The 24,454-nt window shown below is 45.1% G+C and overlaps 1 protein-coding gene and 1 long non-coding RNA gene across 5 annotated transcripts in view; one reads left to right on the top strand and one right to left on the bottom strand.

The window, feature by feature from the left end:
• The window catches only part of vti1a (vesicle transport through interaction with t-SNAREs 1A), a 105,243-nt gene extending 87,894 nt beyond the window's left edge, over nt 1-17,349 (top strand). For 2 of the 3 annotated variants that reach the window (XM_076093840.1, XM_076093842.1), the window contains exon 8: nt 15,634-17,349. In XM_076093840.1, coding sequence (XP_075949955.1) covers nt 15,634-15,727 — 94 coding nt within the window. In that variant the 3' untranslated portion in view covers nt 15,728-17,349. The remainder of the gene's footprint in view (nt 1-15,633) is intronic. The other variant, XM_076093843.1, reaches the window with a different exon arrangement.
• On the bottom strand, nt 2,630-23,955 carry LOC142951924 (uncharacterized). 2 transcript variants are annotated; one of them, XR_012954621.1, is made up of 3 exons: nt 23,742-23,955; nt 8,774-8,899; nt 2,630-4,556 (listed from the first exon to the last, which is right to left on the bottom strand). It is a non-coding gene; the product is annotated as an uncharacterized LOC142951924 (long non-coding RNA). The 2 variants fall into 2 exon arrangements; XR_012954620.1 differs by having other exon boundaries at nt 2,630-4,553.
• Between the last annotated feature and the right edge of the window lie 499 nt (nt 23,956-24,454).

Raw genomic sequence — 24,454 nt, 5'->3', positions numbered from 1 at the left:
CTCTTTAACGCTCACGTCAAATCCACCCGTCTCTCCTCACTCCTTCCCTCCCACTCTCGTCCTTTTTTCACCTCCGTCAAATTGGCTCTCCTTGCGTGGGCCATGTGAGCTGATACACTTAGCCCAAATGAAGGAGCCGATGGGGATAAGGGTTATTTCTGTCGACGGAGGCACCGTTTGAGGTGTGGACCCCCTCCCGAGAACCTGGGACTTTGATAATGCTCCAGAACTGAAAGGGTTAAGTTCAAGAAGACCCCAATTTCTGAAGGAGGAAAATAAAAAGATCCGTCCTGCCGGGTTTAAACATTTTCAGTAAATATGTGCATTTTCAGTTTAGTTTTATTTAGTTTTTTTATTTCAAGTTGTCAAGTAGCTTTTGACCAGCTGGAATTATGTCAAGGTTTTTTTTTCTTTTTTAGCTTTTTTGAGTCAAATACATTCCCACCTGCTTAGTCAGCAAGAAGCTGGTCGAGGTGAGAGCAGCCACGCGAAAAAGAAACCGGGGGCTTGTGTGTCAGACCTGCCCACAGAGACGGGCGTTATGATAATGGATAACTGTGAGAAAAGCTCGGAGGGAGGGAGTCTAGAAGAGGTGGCACTCGGACACGTACTATGCTATAGTCATCCCCCCCCCAATTCCACCATGTTTTATGGCTAGATTCTATTACTGCTCCCTGGCTCACCTCGCAGTGTGAAATGGGCAAGTCCCGACTAACCTCCTCACCCCACCCCACGAGCTTGCAGACACACGTGAGAGCAGCCAAGAATGGCGTTGCTGTTTGGGTCTAAACACGTGGAAGGTTTATGAACTGCTGAGTGTGTCATTTGAAATGCGGTCGTTCAGTATGTCACAGTGCTTGAGGAAATGTCTGTGAGTACAATCAAGCATGTTGTTTACGATTTCCTTAAGAGAGATGGACTTGTCGTTGGTGCGTACTTTACTGTACTGCTGACGTTACATCTACATTAGGAGGCAAACCATCGAAGGGCCCCGTGTTTGCTCAGTGGAAATTTGCAATCCTAAATAATATCAAATATTCCAGCATTCCTTCATCACCCTCCAATCCCTTTCTACCTTCTTTTAACCAGTGTCGTTGGCCCTTTTCTTTCTCTCTGGGGGAGGGTAGAGGGTGGGGGTGGGGGGGGGGCGCTCCAGGCTGCAGCAGGTTTAGCAGGTTCTGAGGAGTGCGGGAATAATTTTTGGATCTGCTCCGTTTCATCATCTCCCGCTGTCAGAGGTTTTGTTTCTGAAGCAGGAGCCTAAACACTTTCTTCCTCGGATGATGTGTCACAAGTGGCACTTTGTTGAGCAGTTGTGTTCGTCTCCGGCTGTTTTTACACAGTGGAAATGAACGGGGATTAGCGCAGCGAAGCAAGTTGTGATCTCTCTAAACCAGGGCTTTGTCAGAACTTGTATTCTTGTTGTGTAGTGTTTGCGTTCGCTCCAGTTTGTGATTTGTTACTTAATGTGGGAGTTCCCACAGTGTCACCCAGCCACTATATCCATGTGGACATAAAATGTAATACAAAACTTGTATTTACTTTCAGGACCATGACCAGAAACTATGTGCATATTTGTAATTTAGATATATATAATGAACATACATGGTACATTTCAAATCATTTATACTGTTTAAATTCACCATTTTGCAGTGTCAACATTGTTGCCAAAATACGGGCATGTGCAGGAAGTGTTATCAGGTGAAGCAGGTATGGGAAAGTGGATATGGGTAAAGTAAAGGCAAACCTGTCTTCTATATACTATAGATATACTGTGGTGAGTAGAAGGTGCAGTAAGTTAACCCAGTAGTCATTCAGTACACGTCTTCATGCAGCTTTGCTTTGGAATAGGAACCCTTTTGACACATAACTGTTTGTTACTTACTCAAACCCCTTGAAACTACCTGTGTAGTTCAAAGGAGAACGTTGTCAGAACCTGTGGAAGTGGATGTGAAGGAGATGAACTGTTTTTTTTTTTTTTTTTTTTGCAAAGTGCCCGTGTGCATGAGGTTTAAGTGAATAAACAGATAAATAACCACCCGCCCTTGTAGAGCGAGTCCCTCTGGCCATGGGCCAAAAACAGGTAATTCCTCCGGCATAGTTTTTGGAAGGGCCACAGCAAGCCAAGCCTGCCTCAGCAGTCAGACTGTCTGCACATTTCTGCCGCTGGTGGCATACCAGGGGCGCCATTTTCCTCCCTGAGACAGACAAGCCAGAGCATCTGATTGGCCTTCCGCCAAAGCGTACTCACAAAGGCTCCTTTGACAAGCGGGTCAGTTGGTTAACCGAGCAGTAGGCAGAGGGAGAGAGGGATAAGCCAGAAAAAACAACAACTCTTCTTCACCTCTTCACCCGTAAGCTTCATTGAAGGGTTATTCACACTAAAAAAAGATGCATCCTCCTATTTGTCAAAGATTATTTAAAAAAAACAACACAGTTTCAGTGAGTTGTTTTTTTTGCATTAGAGGCTCTGTAGACATTCAGCTCTCATTGATGCTGCCTGTATACAATTCATGGGTAAACATGACCTACGCTTGTATGTACGTTTTTTTGTGTTAGCCTGCATCTTCTGGGACATATGCATTTACAATGTCAATTCTTCTTGTCTGAAATAATTAGATTATAGAAGTTAGTTTATCAAAACAGCCCCGGTGACAACGGTTCTGAGTCGGTATTTATTACAAACTTGGGAGAAATCTTCTGAAGTAAGTGAAAGTTCTAAATGTACAGAGCAAACGGAAATGTCTGGATGTAACTTGCCATCTAATACGTTAATGTTGAGTCTGCATTTTGACCAAGATAATAAAAAAATAAAAAAATGCGCTCAATCATGAGCTCATCCTCGTTATGATGCTGATGGAGCCTCGCATCTTATATCATAAAGCTGTGTAGGAGCTGACACGATAGCGCTAAATAGCTGCTGATGTTCTCCCGTGTGCTCCTGCGCTCATTATCTCCCCGGTCCAGGCCTTGCTTCTCTGCTTTCTCCTGCCGCCCATCTCCTCCCCTGTGTACCAGCCGCTTTGCATACGACTGATGTTTAAATGCTGCATTGTTAACTGACGTGGGGTAGCCCTTTGCTGACCCGGGAGGTATTTGCTCGTTTGATCATGGGGCAGCAGTTTTAATGTATCGAAGCAGGCGCCGCTCCGTAAAGCCCCTGGTATAAGTGGAAGATGGAGGACGAAGGCAGGACGAGGGATCCATTGGTTGCAGGCCTGACAGTACAGAAGGAAGGTGATTATTAGAATATCTGTTGGTCAGCAAGGCCAGAGGGGATGCTGCTGACCCTGCACTTCCAATGTTGCTGTGATGGTGGGTGTTGGTATTCCTGGGGGGTGTTGCGAGGGTTGTGTCAAAGACCGAGAACAGGGCTCCATTGATGAGCAGTTTCGATATTTTCCATCACATTGTTTTTTTGTAGAAATGTTTGAATATGAAAGTTTGTTTCAGTTCTTGTTTGTCGTCCTGCTGTCTGTTTTGCATCCTCTGAAATGGACGTCTCACCGCAGCCAATAACCACAAGAGATTTCTTTTCATTCCCAAGGAAAAAGATTTGCACAATTTCTTTTCACAAAGTTAATATTTTTGCTCGGAAATGTACCTGCTGCCTTTTACATCCAGCCGTCAAATCGATGCTACAGTTCAGTTATTGGCCTGAGTTTGTCACAAAAGACTGGAGGAAGGTCACAAAAACCAAACGAAGCCCCAGTGTCTGTGAAAACCACCTTGCCGTCACGTCTGTGTCACTGGGCACAAGGATCCCACTTCGCCGGCCCGACAACACAACTGAAAGAAGTGTTGAGAAAAAGCAAAAACAATGACATAAGCTGTGTACAAGTTTGTGTTTACACCTTGGGACCTGTGTATCAAGACCCTGCTTGCACTGAAGCTAACCAGGCTCTGGCCCCTCAAAAGAAAATATTGAACACCCATACACCCTTCTAGCCTTTTCCCTTACCCTTCTTTGCCCTTTTTTCTCTGTCTATCCTCTCCTTTTCTCTTTGTCCGTTTCATGTGGGAAGTCTCTCAGCGGCAGTGACCATAGATACCAGGGGGGGGGGACCCAAGTAAGAAAACCCACTTCGCTCGACTCGATCATTAATATTTAACGGACAGTTCCCCCATGAATTTGCCATAGCATTTCATAGTGGGCTTGTGATGTGCTGGACATAAGGCTACAGACGGAGATGATGTGTGTCCACATGTGCCATGTTTGTGTGTTTGTCAGCCTCGCAAATGTCACACAAAGTCAGAAGGAATATCATGCCACTTTGTCATTATTAAGGTAAAGATTTCACACCGTTTCCTTCAGATTCCCTCCTGAATAATCATGTTAACACTCTTTAGGTGAACTCTCTCCTTCTATATCTACATTAAGCACCGCGGAGTCCTCTTGAGATCTCACAACTCGATTCTGCAAATATGGATTGGCTCTTGCATTTCCAAAAGTCCCAAAGCAGCCCAACTGCCCCTTGACTTTTGAACTACGGTTCACAGGAAAGCAGAGGTGAAGCCGCAATCTGCATCTCTCATGGTGCCTCACGCCCACGCTGCTAGAGAGAGAGAGAGAGAGAGAGAGAGAGAGAGAGAGAGAGAGAGAGAGAGAGAGAGAGAGAGAGAGAGAGAGAGAGAGAGAGAGAGAGAGAGAGAGAGAGAGAGAGAGAGAGAGAGAGAGAGAGAGAGAGAGAGAGAGAGAGAGAGAGAGAGAGAGAGATCATCGCCGGCCCTCAAAGTTCATCTTCCGTTTGCCCCGTATCTTTTCTTCCCATTTCTTGATTATTCTTCCTTTTCTTCCCCTCCGCTTTTTTTTTTTTTTTTTTTTTTTTTTTTTTTTTTTGCAAAAGGCTCACCCCGCATGGCTGCAGGCCCTGATTAGCAGGGCTTCAGAGCCCACAGTCTATTGATCGGGCCTCCAGAGCACCAAGCAAATCTGGAGCAGCAACAAGTCAATAATGCTGTTACCGCAACAATCCCCGTCACACTGGTGGCTTTCCCCCCCCACACACACTCCCAAGTGCGTATTTTTCATGGGTTGGAGGAGAGATTTGGCAGTGAGGCAGGCAATCATGGGTGTAACTCAAAGAGCCTGGTGTGCACACTTGCTCTTTTTCTCTTTATAAACCCCTTTTTCTCCATTCTGGACAGCTAATTCTGACTTGAACACCGGTTAAACGGTGATTTTTCTCCACGTAAAAAAACTGTTGCTTGAGTTTTTTTTTTACCATTATCAACCATTCTCTAACTTTCTCATCTCTCCCAGCTCGATCTCTCCCCTCTCTCCCCTCTCTCAGTTTAGACACAGGGACTGGGGAAGCTAGTCTGCAAATTTAATGGAACAGCATGGATTATTTAGACTGACTAAAGCCTCCCTTGTAGTGTCAAATGGGGGGTTGTGGGATGACATTATACCCCTACATTCTCTCTCCCAGTCTCTTCTCCTCTCTCTCTGTCTCTCTCTCTCTGCTCTGCTTACCTGCTCCGATAATCCGATCTGTACCTGCATGTCCAAACAAGGTGGACCTGAAGGTTCACATAATCCTTAATTGTACAGTGTTACTTCACACCAGATTGACAGATGTGCTCCTGCAGGCTTTCACACATATTACTCAACACCCTGTTGATGCGGACAGACACGCATGCAGAATGGCCCTCGTACACATTGCACCGACACTGTGACCTTTGGCTGGCTTAGTCCTTTTATACCTGCAGGACAGAGCAAGGGGCAAGAGTGGCTCGACGGTCACGAGGTCAAGTTCAAGAAGTGGCTCCTTCTCTTGCTCACCCTTGGCCCTGATGTGAACTCTTTGCTTGGTTAGTTTGCATTCTGTCCACAACCGCCATGCAAATGTGAGCTCTAACCTCTGGAGACCAACAGAGGAAACTATAGCTTTAGTTGCTTTTTTTACTGGCAGACTTCCTGCTGTCTGATCCGTGGCAGATTGAAACAACAACTCCAGATGAAGAGAGGTCCGCCTTCCACTTTATTCCCTATTTCACTAGTTTTGAAAGTCCGTTGCTGTCATACCCCTGATGGCATTACCTAACCAATAAATGACTCTAGTCCCTTCATTATTCTCTGAAAGAAAATATATGTGTTTATGTGTTTTCAGATGTGTTTTAAGTGACCTTATATTGACCAAACACAATATTCAGCTCTCTAGATTCCTCATACATTTGCCATATGCATCAGCATTATTAAAAATAGAAAGGGAGACATTGGGTTTCTTCTTCGTGGAAGGGTTTGACGTGCGCTACAGTCTTTTAAAGTCACTTTGATTATAGGTTGCAGACTTTTATGTAACTGAACCGTAAACCAGTCTTTCTTTTAAGCATCATACATTGATGCAGGCAGAGATGCACATAGGAAGACTTGTGATGTGAACAAACTTTGTCATAGACAATGCTTTTTTTTTTTTTGTTTCTTTAACTGGCATGTGAGGGGATGTTTGCAGGCAAAACATGTTTTTTTTTTACTTGGCCAGTGCAAACTCTTTGTACATTTGTATAAGAAGAGGGTCAGCTTGTGTGGGTGTGTGTGTGTGTGTGTGTGTGTACTTCTATGTTCTGTGTGTGTAGATGTGTTTGTGCATGCTGGTGGGCAATATTGCAACATCATCTGTATCTGGAGACGCACAGGATGCAGAACTAAAACCACACAGGACTTGAAGCAAATATTTGGAGAGTTGCTTTAAAACGGCAAACAAACAGCACGCGGATGAGCTTCCTTACCAGCTAATAAAAAGACTCAGACATAAACACTAATATCCTCAGCGCTGCTTTGTCGTGGAATCCTAAACATACGTCTCTTCAGGCCCAAAGAGTTTAAAGCATTCATCTAATGAATGGTTTTGTTTTGAGCAGAAACCAGTTTTAGGCACCTCACGAAAGGAAACTGTCGTGACAAGTCCGTGTGAAGATCAGCGTTTTGATTCCAACTTGTATAAAACAGGTTAAAAATAACTATGGGGGACAAGGCAGGATAAGGAAATAGTTGTTGAGGCTTTTCCTAATTAACAAACTTTAAATTATGTTCTCTACACTCAAAAATACAAATGGAAGTCTTTTGCGTCGTGACAATTTTCACATTGCGAGTCCAAACATTTCACTAGTAAGCTCGAAGAAGTCGGGTCAAATTTCACAACAATAGAGTTGGTGTAAGGTGTCAGACTGTGGATGTGTTACTCCTTGCTTCCCCGACACGACACGCTAACAGTAAAAAAAACAAAAAAACAATCTTTGTATCTTTCCTGTAAAAGTAACAACAACAAAAACACCCACTTTGAAAAGTTGTGTCAAGAAAAAAGCTGTGCAGTAATTAGATAAAGAAACACTGTGATGCATAAGCAGTCTCTTCCCCCCCAAATCTGTGTCACTATGTTGTACCGGTAACACGGCATGCAGATGCCATTAACCGCTGCCTCAGGTGTCCTCCGCTCCCGAAGCGCCCCGGCTCTACTTCTCCTGTCTCATTTCCTTTTTCCCCCCCTTTTTCTGCAATGGAGCAGTAGTGTGCACAGATGATTTATGTGCTTTAATGAGATTTCAGGACTGAACAAACAATACAAATGTATGGACATCATAGCTCTGGATGCCTAGAGCTCTAATGGCTAATGTTACGACCCTTTTTTTTTTTTTTTTTTTTTTTTTTTTACCATGGCCAGTAATCGGATCTGCAGCTGGCCCTCGGCCCTCGCACAGTGTGTACAAGGGGGATTTTGTGTTTTGGGAATTCTTAGCAGAAAGGAGAAAATGTGAGGAAAGCCGTGTTATCACGTAGGAATGTGGAATCTACGTATTCTATAATCCCCCAAGTTGTAGTGTAATAAAGAAGGCGTCAGTTGTATATGTTTGTTTCTTCATAATTAGAATCCAGACATACTGTGAGCAAACACTGAGCACAAGTTGTGGATCTGGATTTCCTTTCCATCCCAGGAACATGTGATAATGACTATGACAGAGCTGCAACGGGAACTTCATCTCACTTTAGTTTGCTCACATAACAAAAACCTTTCCCTCCTTGATGAGTTAAATATTTACCCTAATATCTCTACTATTTCACAACTACAATATTTTTATAGTATTTTTAAATATCGGATAAAATTATTTTCTTACAGTAGTTACCAAGTTTGCTACCATACTGCCGTGAAATAAGGGCTATTATTCCTTTTGTGTCAAATATTAAAGTAATCTAATTCCTTTAACTGTTTTTTTTTGACAAGCACATAGGGTAAATATGATTTAAAAAAAAGTACTTCTTATCAGCACACCCCTCTAGCAAGAATGAGGGGAAGTAGAAACAGGAGTTGAGAAAAGGCGAGAGGAAAAATAAGCAATTCTATCTCCTGAATGAATGTCCAAGAGAGGGGACGGGAAGAGGACATGGATGAGGATAGAGATCCGGTAGATGGGGAAGACGGAGGAGGGCGAGGGTTCATACCAGGCGGGGGAATGATCTGTGTATGCATCGAGCACAGAAAGCCACCTGTACATCACACCGGGATGAGGAGAAGCTGCAGCAGCAACACAAAATTGCTGCCGGCAAAAAAAAGTTCTTAAAAATTCCAGACACAGTTGAAATGTATTCTCTCTTTCTCCTTCACCTACTCTGTCTCTTTTCCACTTCCCTCTCCATCTCCTTTTCTCTCTCTCCATTTTTTTTCATGTCTCGCATACTCTTGCATATACACGCTCTCCTCCCACGCTGAATGTCCTTCTTTTTCACCTCCCTCTCTCCATCCCTCCTCTCCTTTTAGACTTCTTCTATACTCACTCTCCTCCTCCTCGCAACACTTTTCTGGGAGAGAAACGGGTTCCCAGTCTCGGGCTGCTGCTAGCCGGGGTTGTTAGCCGCCAAATAAACAAATGGATGAACTTGTCGAGCCCCGGTGCTGCTCTCCTGCATTGAGTTTAGGGGAGAGGGGGAGAGAGAGAGGGAGAGAGAGAGAGAGAGAGAGAGAATCAGGCTGACCTGAAATACCTTGCTCAGACCACGTCCTCCACATAAAAACCTGTCCATGTTTTATGTCGGTTTTCTTTTTTGTCAATACAGGTCATGAAGAGGTTGGTGTCTTTTTTAGGGATCAATAACCTCAACAGAAAATATTGATATTGAGAAAAAAACAACTTTCAATTTGGAATTCAGTTTTATATTTTGTTAAAAACAAATGTGAGAACAATGTCCAATATTGTTAGAACAGTCATTCCCAATGAGTGTGATTAGAACCCACATGTGGGTCTCACTACATAGTATTTGAAAGTAAAATAACAGATTTAAAGCCACAATCACCAAATAGATTTGAGGTCTATTTACATAAATACTTGGTTTTAATAAAAATGTATTGTCTGCACTATAGAGCTGCAATGATCAGTCGAGCCGACCATTTTCCAGCAAGAAATGCGAAACATTTGACTGTTTCAAGTTTTCAAAAGTGAGAATTTGCCACATTTCTCTGTTTTTTTAAATTTCATTTAAACTGAATATATTTGGGTTTTGATGGTTGTTCAGATGAAGTAAGACATTTGACAACCTGCAGTTGTAGTAACTTGTGGCATTTTTTTGATAATCTGTAGACCAAACGATTCATCAGCATATTTATCAATCAAATATAAGCCTATTTTACTCCAATGTTAGAAACATTGCTGTCGTGAACAAATGATCTCAATAACCTCAGTATTACAGTGGGTTTATCTGACATTTAGATCACAGACTGTATCTTTGTATAACATAGAAAACATGAAGGGAAACATGAAGTGTGTGATTTCTGTTCGTAGCCATTTATCTATACAGCATTACATCAGGGTGCATGGCTACTAACAGACTATCGTAGCGTGTGAGTGTTGAGGTGTGGCCAAGTTCTTAAATATTGTTTGTCTTTAGGGAATTACATGATGTTGGAGGCTCTAAATAATTACACTAAACAGCTTTAATTAAAGACCTACTCCAGTTGTGTGTGTGTGTGTGTGTGTTCATCATTTATCTTGAACACCCCCTTGGGGACAATAGGCAAAACATGCGTGGCGGGATCAGATCTCTCCAACAAACGGGTCAAGTCATTATCTGTGCAGAGCAACATGAACCCGATCTGATTGTTGTGGATTGTTCTTCCTCGTCTCATTCACTTGATTGAAGGGTCGCACGTTTCTCACCTTTCTTCACTCAAGCTGGATTGAAAGTGTGTGTGTGTGTGTGTGTGTGTGTGTGTGTGTGTGTGTGTGTGTGTGTGTGTGTGTGTGTGTGTGTGTGTGTGTGTGTGTGTGTGTGTGTGTGTGTGTGTGTGTGTGTGTGTGTGTGTGTGTGTGTGTGTGTGTGTGTGTGTGTGTGTGTACGCACACGCTTCTGCGATGAAACATTTATCTGTATTAGTTTGTTATAACAAGTCGATGCATTAGTTAGGACTTACCCCCACCAGCGTTCCACCTCCATGTCCATCACTCAAACCATTTGTGAACACATTGATCCTTCCCTCCCTCCTCCCCCTCTCCTTTCCCATGCTGTATATTCCCAGGGTTTGGAGGGAGGAGAGCCAGAATGGCTCAGACAGCCATTGATTTTTATTTTATTGGTCTACTAGTGGAAAGAGGAGGGATAGGGGAGGGCCAGAGAGATGCAACTCTGCAGCTAAGTTTCCTCTTTGTGGAGACAGTGTGTGTCCATACGTGTGTGTGTGTTTTGAGGTGGGTTGGGCCTACCTGCTTCTGTCTGTCTGACTGAGACTGTTTTTGTTTATGGGGGGGGGGGGGTTATCTGTCTGTCTGAGAGGTGTGTGTATATGTGTGTGCATGTCCAGCCACTTCTTGAGAGGTGTGTGTGTGTGTGTGTGCGTGTGCGTGCGTGCGTGCGTGGTTGAAGGGACTGGGGAATCTGGGGCGCTGATGGAGCTGGCGCTAGGGACCTGGACCCCACCACACACATACCCCCGTTCCCCCCCCACACACACACAGCTGAGGTGTATCCCGGTGCTCATTAGAGCTGGTAATAAGGCTGTGCTGCTGGAAGAGGAGGGAAAAAAACAGGGTGAGGAAGAGAGGGAGGGAGGGAAGGGAGAAAAAGAAAAAAAACGGTAGATTTTAAATTTTAATAACACTGGTACGATTTTGTAAATCTTTCCTGACAGAAAAGTCCTCATTATTTTCATCTGTCTCCGAGGAGCCTCTCCTCCAGCTCTGCCTCCCCGGGTAAACGGACTCTCTCCCTCCCTCTCTCTCTGTCTCTCTGTCTCTCTCTGTCTTTCTTTCCTCACTCCACCTCCCTATTTCTCTCTTTTTCTCTCTTGTTTTTCTCTCTCAGCAGCTTTATTGTCCATTTCCGTCCTTCCTGCTTGCTTTATTTTTTGCTCTCCTTTACATCCATCATCTGGACTCTCTCTCTAACATTAGTGCTGTATATCTGAGCGTGTCCTTCTAGTAAGGTGTCAGCTGACTGGCTGCCTGCGACGAAGGAACACCAGGAGCCAATAGAACGACCAGTACCATGCGCTGTTATTGGCTGGCGTCTTGCTAACAGTTACTTTTGGTTTGTCTAGATACGAGTGGTTGTTTTTTTTCCGGATGTGGGGTGGGTGGGTCGGGGGGGGGGGGGGGGCTAGAGACAGAGAAAATACTTTGGGATCATAGTATCATAGTAGTGAGCGGGATAAAGGTAATCCTTCTCAAACTTGGTGTGCAGGAGTGTGTGTATATGTGTGTCAGCATGTACATCTGCACCCTTGTACGTGCGCTGTGTGCATTACTCACACATCCCCCAAACCTTCCCCTCCACACACACACACACACACACACACACCTCACCTCACCCCACCCCACCCCCCACCTCTATGTCAAGTGTCAAAGCTGGAGGATGGATCCGGTTTGATAAGTTCTGTTCTGTCTGGCCACGTGTCAGGGTGGGATCAACCATACAGCAGAGGAAAACCATGTTCTTCACTCTCCTACCTCCCAATTTTTTGGGATTTTTTAAAAATATATTTCCTTTTCTGGGGGGCTTACCAGAGGGGGCAGGTGTTTGTGGGGTAAGTTTTATTCTAGCTGCTTCTGTTGCCGGAAGAATTCAAACGGAAAACCTGAAGTGACTATTACCGCAGCAGCTCATTTGACTTGTGAGCTCATCGTAAAGTGCTTTGCTGGATACGGAATATAAATCTGTAATATAAATCTACAAGTGACAGCATGCAGATATGTTGTCCAGAGGATTATGAGAGCGGTCTGTCCCCTGGGATTTCCTTTTTTTCTTTTTATAGACACAACTTGTTATTCGTGACCAATCGGAAACGGATCAAATGCACGATGAGGGGAAAAAAATAAACTTTATTGTTTTGTCTTTTGAAGTGTTGATTCATATCACTTCGTGAGATTGAAGAAATTAAAAAAAGATAATTTTCCCAGGTATCATCTGTGGGGTGATTAAAGGAAAGTGATGACATCAATACCCTCGCTCCTCAAGCTGTCAGAGGGAAACGCTGCGGCTCCTCACAGTGTCACAGACACTATTTCTTAGTTTTATCATTGCAAGTGAATTATGACTGAACCCCCCCCCCCCCCTCCCTCTGCTGCATGTAACTCCTCCCAGTCTGTCTGGCTAGATGCTTTTGTGTAATAGGTTATAGGTGACCCGTGGTTCATAGCCTTCCCAAAATCTTGCAGTTTCACTTGAATTATTGAGCATCGGAGAAGTGCGAGGATATGATTACTGGTTTGTTGCTCACCGTGGATTAAAACACTCGAGAAGTGAAAGGCATACTTAGAACTTGAGTTGTGGCAGGCTTGAGTTTAACCTCAGAAGGTTTTGATTGGGCAGTGCTACATTTGCATCAAGCTTCTGTTTAAGGGTTTGAGCCGCGGCAAATAAGATCAGCTGCTTTACATTAGACTTCAAGACGTGTTTTGTTAGATTGGTGTACAGAGACTCGGTTTAGGTCAAAGTAAGTATTTTTTAGAATATCTGTCCCCTGAGAAAAAGTTCTTGAATCGCAGTACTGTCATATTCCTTACTGCTTTGAACATTTCAGTGTTTGAAGTTATTCAGCGTTGTCTGCCACCAAATCAGACTCCTTTTAATGAATGCAATTTTTTACAGAACTGCCCCCCCCCCTCCCCCCCATCCCTCTCTCTCTCCCTTTCTCTAAGCACCCGGGCTCCTCATCCATGAGGCTAAAACTAACTTCCTGTGCATTTTTCCACCCTGAGGCCTCGCGTCATGCTACCCTCTTTTCCCCAGCTGAAAGAGTAACAAACAACACAAAGCGATCTGGATTCTCCCTACACACACACACACACACACACACACACACAAGCACCTCCTCTGGGTATTTGGCTTGGATAAATAATCATTGTAAATAATGAATGTCAATTAATCGGAGGAGACGTGGCCTTGCTAAGCATGCTCTGATTAGTGTTTCAGTGGGATCTCCCCAGCTGGCTTCAGCCAATCATCTCCGCCTCATCATTGCATCACTCATACTGCTTCAGCTCGCTCCACAACATAGGCATGTTGCTGGGATTTGCTGCTTTCGGGTTGGGGGGAGGCGTATGGTTACACAGCATGGTTTACGACAGGAGCAGGATGGAAAAATATACCTTAACTGTTATTTGTGTTGCACAGAACATGGTTCATCACTGTATACCGCCTGACACTTTCATGATAATGTATGCAGTTATTCAAGGATAAACTCTCTACCTATAAAGCAGAGCTTCTTACAAACAGTAGTTGTAATGAGCTCTCTGATGTTGTCCAGGCGGCAACCTCCGGGTCTGAAAAGGGAAGCCAATGCAGAAGTGCCTTACACTTGTATTCTTTCAAATGGCCAGTAGGGGGCGACTCCTCTGGTTGCAAAACATATGTTATAGATGTCTGAGACTTGATTTATAACTTTAAACATGAGTTCAAATATCCTTAAATACAGTACGATGTTCATTTAGCAAGTTATGGTCCCATTTATAGTAAAATAGACGATAAAGCAGAGTATGCTTTTGGGCGTGGCTACCTTGTGATTGACAGGTCAGTAACAGAGCGTTGTCCCATCTGAGAGATGTCCGTGTTTTCGTCTTACAACTTTAACCCCTTCACACTGTTTTTAGTTAATCGAAGTTAATTGTAACAATTTTGGTCGCCTAAAAATGTCTTATACAGCGTTTGGTTGTACTTAGCTTCTTGGTTGCAAAAAAACAAAATGGCGACGGTCAAAATGACAAACTCGAGGCTTCAAAACGGCAGTCAACAAACCAATAGGTGTCATCGCGGTAACTACATCCATTTCTTATCTACAGTCTGTGGTGTTATCCAGTGAAAAGATGCTAATGGTGTGTTACAAGTGATTGGTTATAGTTTTAAGATATTTTTTTTGTATGTGGCTGGAGAGTCCTTTGTGCAAAGTAGACACTTCTCTGCCAAAAAGCACACACACACACACACACACAAAGGAAATGCAACGACGTACACATAAAAGCACTACTGCGATACATCTTTGTCACGCTTTCGTCCGTGGCCGTGGATTTTAAACTAAGTGTCGAGGCTACTGCAGGTCCGAGCTGGTGGACTGGAGAGCGGGCTGCGAGCTCGGCTGGAGGAGGCTGTGAGCTCAGACTTGGCTTTAGAGGGTAGCAGGGTGACTGAGCAACCAGCCAGCCCCCCCTCCCCAGTGATAAATGGCCACAGCATGGGCTATTCATCTCCTGCTTAGAGAAGTGGACAGTGCCCCCCTCCTCGGCCTCGCCTCCACATGTCAGCAAATGTGATAATTCTCTCATTTGTCAGGAGCAGCGGAGGGTTCTGTGTGTGTGTGTGTGTGTGTGTGTGTGTGTGTGTGTGTGTGTGTGTGTGTGTGTGTGTGTGTGTGTGTGTGTGTGTGTGTGTGTGTGTGTGTGTGTGTGTGTGTGTGTGTGTGTGTGTGTGTGTGTGTGTGTGTGTGTGTGTGTGTGTGTGTGTGTGTGTGCGCGCGTTTGTCCCCGTGCATGTGCGGCGATGCAAACTCTGGAGAATTTTTGGGAGCACGCACGTGAGCTGAGTTGAGAGGCCTGTAACTCCTCTGCACACCAGCACCCACTCCCTCTCTCTCCAGCTCTCCTTTCCCAGCTTTGGGTGTTTTTGGTTCAAAACCCCCACCTTGTCAAGTTTACTTAGGTCACACTGGGAAAATTAAATGTGCGAAAGAGTGGGTCGTTTTATGGCAAATTCCATCAGTAATTCAGTGATTTTATTACCTCCAGGAGACTCCCGAGCCACTTTCTTTCTCCACTTTATTGGGCAAATAAAGTTTTAATGCCTGTGCGTGTGTTTGTGTGTCATGCTTGTTTATAAGTGTTTTGTATGTTCATATGTGTGTGTGCACACATCAGTATGACGTATTTTCTGAGGCTACGAGCGCGTTTGCAAAGCGCTGGAGTTTTGGAAATGCCAGTGATTGTGTACCAGTAAATAGCATGTACGCAGACCTCATGGTAGCTATTAAGCACGATAAGCCTCCAGCTGACGGCTGGTCATTTAGTTTGCACATAAAGATGTGACTGTTTTACGTGTTCTCTGTAGAGACACTATGACTTCTGTGAACCCTGCCTGATCTCTCTCGCCCTCTCTCTCTCTCTCTCTCTCTCTCTCTCTCTCTCTCTCTCTCTCTCTCTCTCTCTCTCTCTCTGCAGGATCATCCAGAATCGGGTCCTGGTCTTCATCCTCGGGGCCATCATCCTTCTCACCATCATCCTGGCCACCTATTTCAATCTGCGGGGCCACTGATCTCCCCTCTACACACACATACTCGCACACACACACACACACGCTCCTCCCCTGACACAAATACAAACACACACATGCGTGATTAATAGCGACAAAAGCGTTGTTCTGCAGTAATTAGGACAAATGGTCCCCATGAATCACTGTTTCCAACGTCTGACAGGGAGCTTTATTTCCTCCATCTCTTTCTCCTTTCCTGTTTGCTCTTTCTTTCTCTCTTTCGGTCCCTCTCTACCTTCACTTTCCACTCTTTCTTCTTTCTTCTTCTTCTTCTTCTTTCTTTTCTCCTCAGTGTTGTTCTCTCTCTGTCAGGCTCTCTCATGCATCTCCAGGGACAAGAATAGGGAGAGATGTTTTCATGATAGTTCATATGTTTCATGGTGTCGTCTTCTGCGTGCTTCTGCAGCCCCTCCTGTCCCCAGGTGAACAAGGCCTTGGGGGTTTTTTTTTTTTTTTTAGTAACTCAAAGCAGATTCAGATATGTAGATTTTTTTTCTTGTGATGGAGGCGGGTCAAATGTTATTCCTAATGTGTGCTTGCATGAGACGGAAGAGAAAGACAGTGCACACTTATGTATGTTCGCATGTGCATGACTGACAGTCATGGATCGGGGGGGGCCCCCCCACACCGTGTTTGTTATTAACACCAACATGCCGTAGTATGTATGAGCTTCTGTAACTAAATGATTCAGCTCTTCTTCACGTAGCTGCTTACAAAGCACAGAGGTGAGTGCCTTCAGATAAGATATGCTGTTCACACCGCTTCTTTAAAAAGCTCAGCCGAGCCCAAAATAGACGAGTGGCGCAGCCTTGAAAAGAGAGGATGCACATGAAACAAGGTTGAGGTCCGTTCAACTTCAGTTCAGTCAATTAAGGGTGAAAGGGTCGCTTCTTTAGCAATTACCGCGTTTAAGAAAGGATATATGAACATGTCAAGAAGGTTTTGAGATTGAGAAAATGACATAAAATCTCTTGTCATATGTTTTTATTACAAAAGGGAAGTGACCCCAACCGTGACACATACAATACATAAATACAACGCAGAGAAAGCTTCCTTCACGCATTATAACTATCTTTATATCCGCTTTCGGTACAATCCCCCCCCCCCCCCCGCACCACTCAAACACGGACATTCACAACTCATTCCCGCAGACTTTTAATGTATCTATCAATGTGGAAAACTATAGGCATCATACTGTATGTACTAACCTTTACATCTACATCATGAATAGTGTTTTGCTCATTTATTTATAAATGCAATTAACGTTTCCGTGTTAGAACTGTATATTTTATAAAGTTAAAAGCTATTCAGAATTTACATTAACCAAGTGGTTGTTTTTTTTTCTTGATTTTTGGGTGTTCAGTGATTAGACTATGAAATGCAAACTGCACACAACCAGGACCAACAGGAATGTTTTGTGTTTTAAAGATTTCTTTCTTTTCTTCTTCTTCTTCTGTTCTTATAAATGGATCTAACCTGTTTTAGAACTGGCACTTTTTTGTTCTATATATTTCTTGTCAAGATTGTGATGCGGTCCTTGTTTCTGTGTTTACCTGTACGCTGACTGATGATGTGATACATTTGCAGGTGTTTGAAAAAAAACAATGAACGTGTGCGTGAGTTTACTGCTGTTTAATTCTTCAGGGGAAAGCCATTCTTCAGGGGGTCTCGGCAAATCTAAATTTAAGAGCATAGTTGGAGAATTTTCAGAAGTTGAGATACATGAAGGCAACGCTGTGCACGCCGCGCGCACACACACACACACACACAGAGGAGTGAAGAACTGGAGTGTGCATGTGTCTCCTGTGGTCGTTGTGGTGGGTCCCAGCGAGGACATTTGCTATTCTGTTTCAGCGCCACGGTCTTCATTTTCGAAGATGCGGGGGTGTCAGGGTGGTGAGCCCATGCCCCCCCCCCCCCCCCCCCCCCCCCCCCCCAAACCACCATATCACAGGCCCTCACTAGCCGCAGCGTGCGCGTCTGCTTCAAAGCCTCAAATTAATGGCCAACAAAATAGTGTGCCTCTGACCGTCCCATGCGGGTCCGACCCACCAAGACTTATCATTAAAGTGGAGGACTTATGAAAAAAGGAAGGAAGCTAAGAGGAGGGAGAAGGAAGGAAGTGTACGAGGAAGCATGGAGGTAGGGGGCGAGGCGGGTTGGGAGAGGATGGGGGGGGTGAAATCCCTGGCAGTTTGACAAACCTCATCTGGTAATGACCCTCAGTGATTGTTTTTTCACCCAGTGCACACTGTGTGTGTGTGTGTGTGTGTGTGTGTGTGTCTCTCTGCACGTGCATCCTACCTACGAGCCGACGTGCTCTCTTCTCCTCCTCTCTCTTTCTCTCGCTCCACAGCCCTCCTGCTCCCCCCCTTCTCTCTACCTCTCCTGCCACCTTTTCTCCTCCTCCCTGTCCTCCCCTCCCTCCCTCCCTCCCTCCCAGCCTGTCAGATGAGCGGAGCAGTAGCTAGCGAGTGAGCGGTGGAAGGCAGCGTGGCGGCGGCTTCTATTTGAAGTTGTAATGGTGTCAAAAAGTCAGGGCTGACTGACAGACGTCAGTCCCACAGGGCCTCATTAAAAACAGACCCACTTGACAAGGAAATAATTGAGCGCCTGCGACAACTCGGGGGCCCCTCCGCGTTTTTAGATGTTTTTATTTTCTTTTCATTATTAGCGCCGAGCTATTATGTTCATTAAGAAATGGCATTAAAACAAGTTTTTAAAAGCGGGGAAGTGGAGGGAGGGGTAGAGGGAAGGCAGGATGCAATGGAGGTGGGAAGATAACGATTTGTTTAGAGCCCCCGTCCTGTTTTATTATTTAAACAGGAGCACTGTCATGTGATACCTTGGCAGACGTTGGCGATCATCTGCCACTCCTCCCTTTTTTCTCCTCTTTTCCTCCTTTTTTTCCTCTTCACTCATCCCTCGCTTTCCCCCCCAGCTTTCATCTCCCCCCCCCCTCCTCCGTCCATCTCTCTCTTTCTCCACCTGCACATCTCTCTCCCACTCTTCATCCCTTTCTTTCTCTCCCTCTGAGCGGCAAGTGTCGTTGGAATATGAACTAGATTATTCATCAATGCCCCCCCCCCCCAACGCCCCACTGCCACTCCCCCCATTCGCTGATTTGGCTTTCGACAAGCGTCTCACCGCAGAGAACTGACGATGAAAACTTGTCAAAAATAGGTTATATCTTATTCCAAGGGGCAACAATAGCAGCAGGTACAGACACCTTTTAATATTTAATTTAGACGGGTGTTAACCCTCCTTAAGTGACTGGAGCTGTGTCTTCCATACAGACACCAGGAGAGAGACGAGGACGGGGGGGGCGAGCAATTAATTATTTGATGTCTGAAAAGTGATTTTGAAGCTCTCCTGTTTGCCAGAGAGAGGTGCGAGTTGTTGGGTGTCCCCGTTCATTTTCTACACCAACCACGTCCCCAGCAGGGCTGTCCTGCGAGAGCTGGAACATTTCCACTCGAATCACATTCAGATCCTCGCTCCGCTGTGCCTCACTTAATACGGCAACGATAACACGAGTGATCATCTAGCAATGGTCTCTTATTTCATCAGCGGAAATGGTTATCTGTTACTACTCCATCTTGCGTCAGTCTGTCTCGGTAACATCACTGGTGCCCAGCTCAGTCATTCCCATTCTCTCTGGTCCTTTTTCTAGAAGGTAAACAAAGTTATTTTTATTTATTATTTTTTTTAAATGAAGATTCCTCAACGAGGAACCTCTGTGACGCGCCACCATTACACAGAGCCTGATGTTTGTCAGCCATTTAAGACGACAAGGGATTGTGACAAGCGTCGTTTGAGCGGGCTGTCCCCCGGCGAAGGGCGGGCCTTAAACGGGATAAACAGCTCCAGTGGTGGGATCACGACGGGAGGGTGGGCTCTTCGTCTCCAGGAGTGTCCATGATGCTGCCCCCCCCCCCCCCCCCCCCCCACAACTCACAAACACATGCATTAAAGGAGGCCCTGCAACGACAGCTACCCAAGAAAGCCCCACAATGGCACTGTTTGAGAACTACAATGAATCTTCCACTGTTTGATTCAGCACACACAGAAAAGCACACATGCTCTGCTGCACGTATGGTGGACGCCCCCCACACCCCGATAAAAAGACACACACACGCTCTAGTATGCGGCTGTTAGAAGAGGAGCCATGTTCTCCGTTTGTACACGGCACCAGTCCTAGCAGAATGGCTTTCTTTCTCTCCTCGGCCCTTTATCTGTCTTTTCTTTCGCCCCCATCAGCGCTGTCGACCATTTTTAATGGTGTTTGTGCTCGCAAAGAAATGACAATGCCCCCCATTATTTGAGCAGCCATACATACATGGATGGGTGTGTGCATGTGCGTGCAGGATGTGTCCCCCCCCCCCCCCCCGTGGTTCAGATGGAGCCCGGAGGACTCGGTGTGAAAAGGCTATGTTGGACAGTCTGTATGCACCGTATCTGTTTGTGTCCATCCGTAAGGGCGCGTGTGACTCATTTTTCCTGTGGACCAGGATCGCGAGTTCGTCTCGTTTCCTCCATGACTCTGAGCTGCTCGTAAAACTATAAAGATGGATTTTGTGATGTCTTGTCAGTGTGTGTGTGTGTGTGTGTGTTGTTTAACATCTGTCATTAAAGCAGTTCTGAATCTCAGTAACCAAGACGCCGTGTCATGAGTTGCATTTCCCTCCTCTCGCCGCCGAGTGCTGTCGTTGAACAGGCAAAAAAAAAAAAACAAGTGAGGAGGTAAAGCCAGGAACTGACATTGTCAAACCTATAGCAGCGCTGTGTGCCTTCTTTTTGATTTTAAGGGCACACCTAGCCTTGTACAGAAGACTCTCTAATTCTGTTTTGCCATGGAGACAATAGAAACACAAAGAGCCGGGTCAGAGCTAGACTGAGCCAGGCTAAACCACTCGGCAACCCCCCCTCCTCCTCCCCGCCTCCCCTCCATCTTCATCCCATCTCTCCCTGTAGAATACTGCCTCAGCCTTTGAACTGAAATTAACACTTTACCACTACAAAGACATACAGTTGTAACCAGCAATGTCATTTGCATGGCAATGGGAAGTTGGGAGAAAACGGAGCGGTTTTATAGCGGCAGAAGCTTTTGCTTACATTTATTTATTTGCAAGTGTTTTTCTGCCATTTGCCCTTTCAATTACATTCTTCCTGTATGTAAATGAGTACAGTGTGCCTAAGTAAATGGCAACGATAGCCACATTTGTTGAGTAGATTTCTCGCTATAGTAAAGCAAAAGTAGCCAGCAAATTCATAACTGGTTATGCTCAGCTTCTGTTGATGTCCATTTTAAAAGTGGACGAATGATGGTGAGAGACAAATGAGAAGACAAGTGGGGGTGAGCGCAAAGGAGGTGAGTTTGCCTGGGAGGCACTCAGTGGCCTGGACGTTCAGAGAGAGAGAGAGGAGGGTTTAGTCGGGTTCGCCCTTGTACAGTAATTTACTTTGCATATGGTGTCTTAGCAGACACGATTCTAAATTTCCAACTGGGAGGCATCAGTGGAGGAATCGCTGTCTTCAAAAGACGGCCTGCCAGTCACGCTCCTCCCGTAGCCGGAGATCTGAGCGTGCGCTGATAACCCGCGACATCTTTCTGGAAAACGGGGAGTCGATCAGCTTTGATGGAGCACATCCGCCATGACAGGCTACTGAAGAGCTCGCTAATCAACTGGGGAGGGGAGGAAGGTGGGGGCATCGCTTAGCATGACAGCACCGAGGAGAGAAGGGTGGTGGAGTGGGGGATGGATGGATGGATGGATGGAGAAGGTGTTCACTGCCAGACATGCAGGTGGATGGAAGGGTGGCTGGATGAGAGGGAGACAGGAATGCGTGTTTGCATTGTCTGGAAAAATAAAAGAGCACCGCCTCCAATACCCCCAGCAGCCTGTTACCTACACCCCCCCTCTATGAAACCTCCGCCTCAGATGGTTGGTGGCAATTAATTATTCATGAGAGGGCATCCAATCCCAGAGCTCGCCGGCCAGTTTTCTCCGCGTAGGCCAGGAAGTGGGATTGGATTCTTATGAGGGGGCCTGTTTCAGGCTGGTGCGTGGGGTCAATTGAATCGGGAGTCTTAAGGTTAAAGCAGTAGGATGTCCTCACGTATCCCTCCGCCTCTCTGAAAATAGTGACGCACTCGTGTCGCACGCAGCGCATGAAAGAATCCTGGTTTGTCCTTATCTTTTACTCATTAAAAAGTGGGCATTTTCTCAGACTCTGTGGACCAGCTGAGAAGTTGGACCAATCTCGGCACAGTTCACACGAGTCCCGTCGACTCACAATATTCCCCCAAGCCCCAAATTATGAGCCAAACTTTCCCTGAAATACCTTCCACGCAGCTTCTTCACCACACATACAGCCTTGCACACACACTATGCCACATCTCCACAGACAGGCTTACTGTACACACACACACACACACACACACACACACACACACCTCTCTATTGAGACGTATGGATATGGCAACAAAATGCACAACTTTTCTTCATCTCAAGGACTTGTGAGGGCCCCAGTGAACTGAGAGGCCATATTGATTTTCTCTCTTTTCATGCTGTGACTCTGGGATTACCCATTTTCTCATTCATTTTTAAAGACAACTCGTGAGATTCTTCCTTCCCCTTTTCTCTCTGTTTTTCCTTTTTCCATCCCCCCCCCCCCCCCCCCAACAGACACACACACATATACACACACACACACACACTCCCCCACCAGCACAGCAGTTGTATCCACCCCGTTTCCACAGCCAAGTCCCTCCTTGACCCTGAAAATTGTAATTCAGCCATAGATCACAGCTGCTGAATATTAGGGCTTACAAAAGCAGTTAAATAAAATATGTTGAAATCGTCCAATCCCAAAGGCCACGGCAGAAATTCTAATCAGGTGAGAGAAAGGGGAAGGAGTCAGCAGGAGGATTGTGGGTAAAGAGAATCGTCTGGATCTACCGGCCAAGAGTGAGGAGCTGACATAGAGGTGGGATTGAACCCAACCCGTAGCAATCATAGCGCTGAACCATGAGGTAGGATGCAAGGTTTTGTGTCATGACTGTAATTTTACTTTTACTTAAAAATGTGAATTAAATCAGGTCAATACGACACACAATCCAGTGACAACTCATAGGCTTGAATTTCTTCATTTTGATTGATAATATTGAGAGTATACAGACACACAAAACATGATTCATAAACTGGCATACAACATGAATTATAATTGTGTGTTTTATATCACAATGATGTTTTGAAAGAAGTACAGTAATCCATGTCTTACTGTCTATAATTAGTGCAACGCCAGCATTGTCTCTAGCTAGAGGTCTTCAAAGTCGTCGGTTTCTGGTAACCTGTAGGGCCGACCAAACTATTTGCAAAATAATTGAGTCTCGAGGTATTATTATTTTATGCTAAACGGGCCAACAACACTTTTGGCCTATAGGCCGTTCTTTGACCGACGTAGGAGGGGGGGTCAAAACATATTAATTATTCTGTTGGCTTGTTAAAGTGAACCACAAAGGTTGACCCAACTGAGGACCATGCATGGGACAACACTGCTTCAGATTATCCAGCTGTATGTATTTTTCCCAAAGAGCAAAGAACAAATATTTATTGCATAAACTACACAACCAGCTCCTAAAACACAAGACTTCTATTGAAGGTACACACTTAGAATATTCCTCTAGGTGAAAGTCAACGTCATGCTACATTGATGTGATCAGAAAACCATCAACTTGGCTCCGTACACAAACATGTCACGAGTGTCCTGAAAACTTTTCACGCCTTCTCTCTTCATCGTTCCCACCAAGCGAGCAGGCTGGACTCAGCCACATGTAAAACGGCCGGACAGTCCAGAGAGAGGGGTGATTGATCGCGCTTCAATCCCTCAGCGGTTCTCCAGACAAGGAGACGCTCGATTACACTCTGCGATCAAAATGCTGAATTCACACAGTCCCCCTCCAGAGAGAGAGAGAGAGAGAGAGAGAGAGCGAGAGAGAGAAATGTCCAGATACCTTCGGCAGGCAGATTCTGCACACCACCCGTGGTTCTCAGGACTTTGTCTTTGGCAACCAAATAATGCAATCCCCTTCGTTCTGTCGTGTCTGAGTAAAAACAGCAGCAAAGCAGGGAAGTCTCGGTCACTGTAGCTCAAACGAATGTTAATGAGCATTTATCTTCCTCAAACCATAGTTGGGTGTCTTTATAGAGATAAAGGTAGAATGTGAACACTTCCTCGTCTCTGTAGGAGAGAGAGAGCAGACTACCTCCCAATCAAGCCTAGTGTGGTAGTGCCAGATAAACACAGCTAAACTGATCAAACCGCCTCTTTTTCTGGCCATTTGGCGGTACAGAAGATTGACAGCAATCAGCTTTCTTCCGTTACGCCTTCCCAGACTGCAATGCAAATACAGACTCTGAGCCCAAAGCTGAGATGTTGTTTTCAAAACTGCATTATGTTAAACCACCAACTGTTGTTTACAGTGGCAACATTAAACAGTAAAAAGGTTTTGTGTGTTTGATGCAGATCTTGAATTTACATTCTCCAACTGGTGGTAATTCTCTAAAATGCATCGCTGCTTTTCATCTTTCACTTTTATAGATGTGAGGAAATATTAGGTCAAAGGTATGTGAGAGGAAATAGATTCAGTTCAGACAGGTGACCTGCCTCAAAAATAACAGCAACATTAGGTTAATAGTACATTCGACTCTTAAAAGCTGTTCGTAT

Source organism: Anarhichas minor, unplaced genomic scaffold, assembly GCF_050575085.1.
Source record: "Anarhichas minor isolate MPS153535 unplaced genomic scaffold, ASM5057508v1 ptg000017l, whole genome shotgun sequence".
Taxonomy (NCBI): Eukaryota; Metazoa; Chordata; class Actinopteri; order Perciformes; family Anarhichadidae; genus Anarhichas; species Anarhichas minor.
This window is presented reverse-complemented; position numbering and strand designations above follow the sequence as displayed.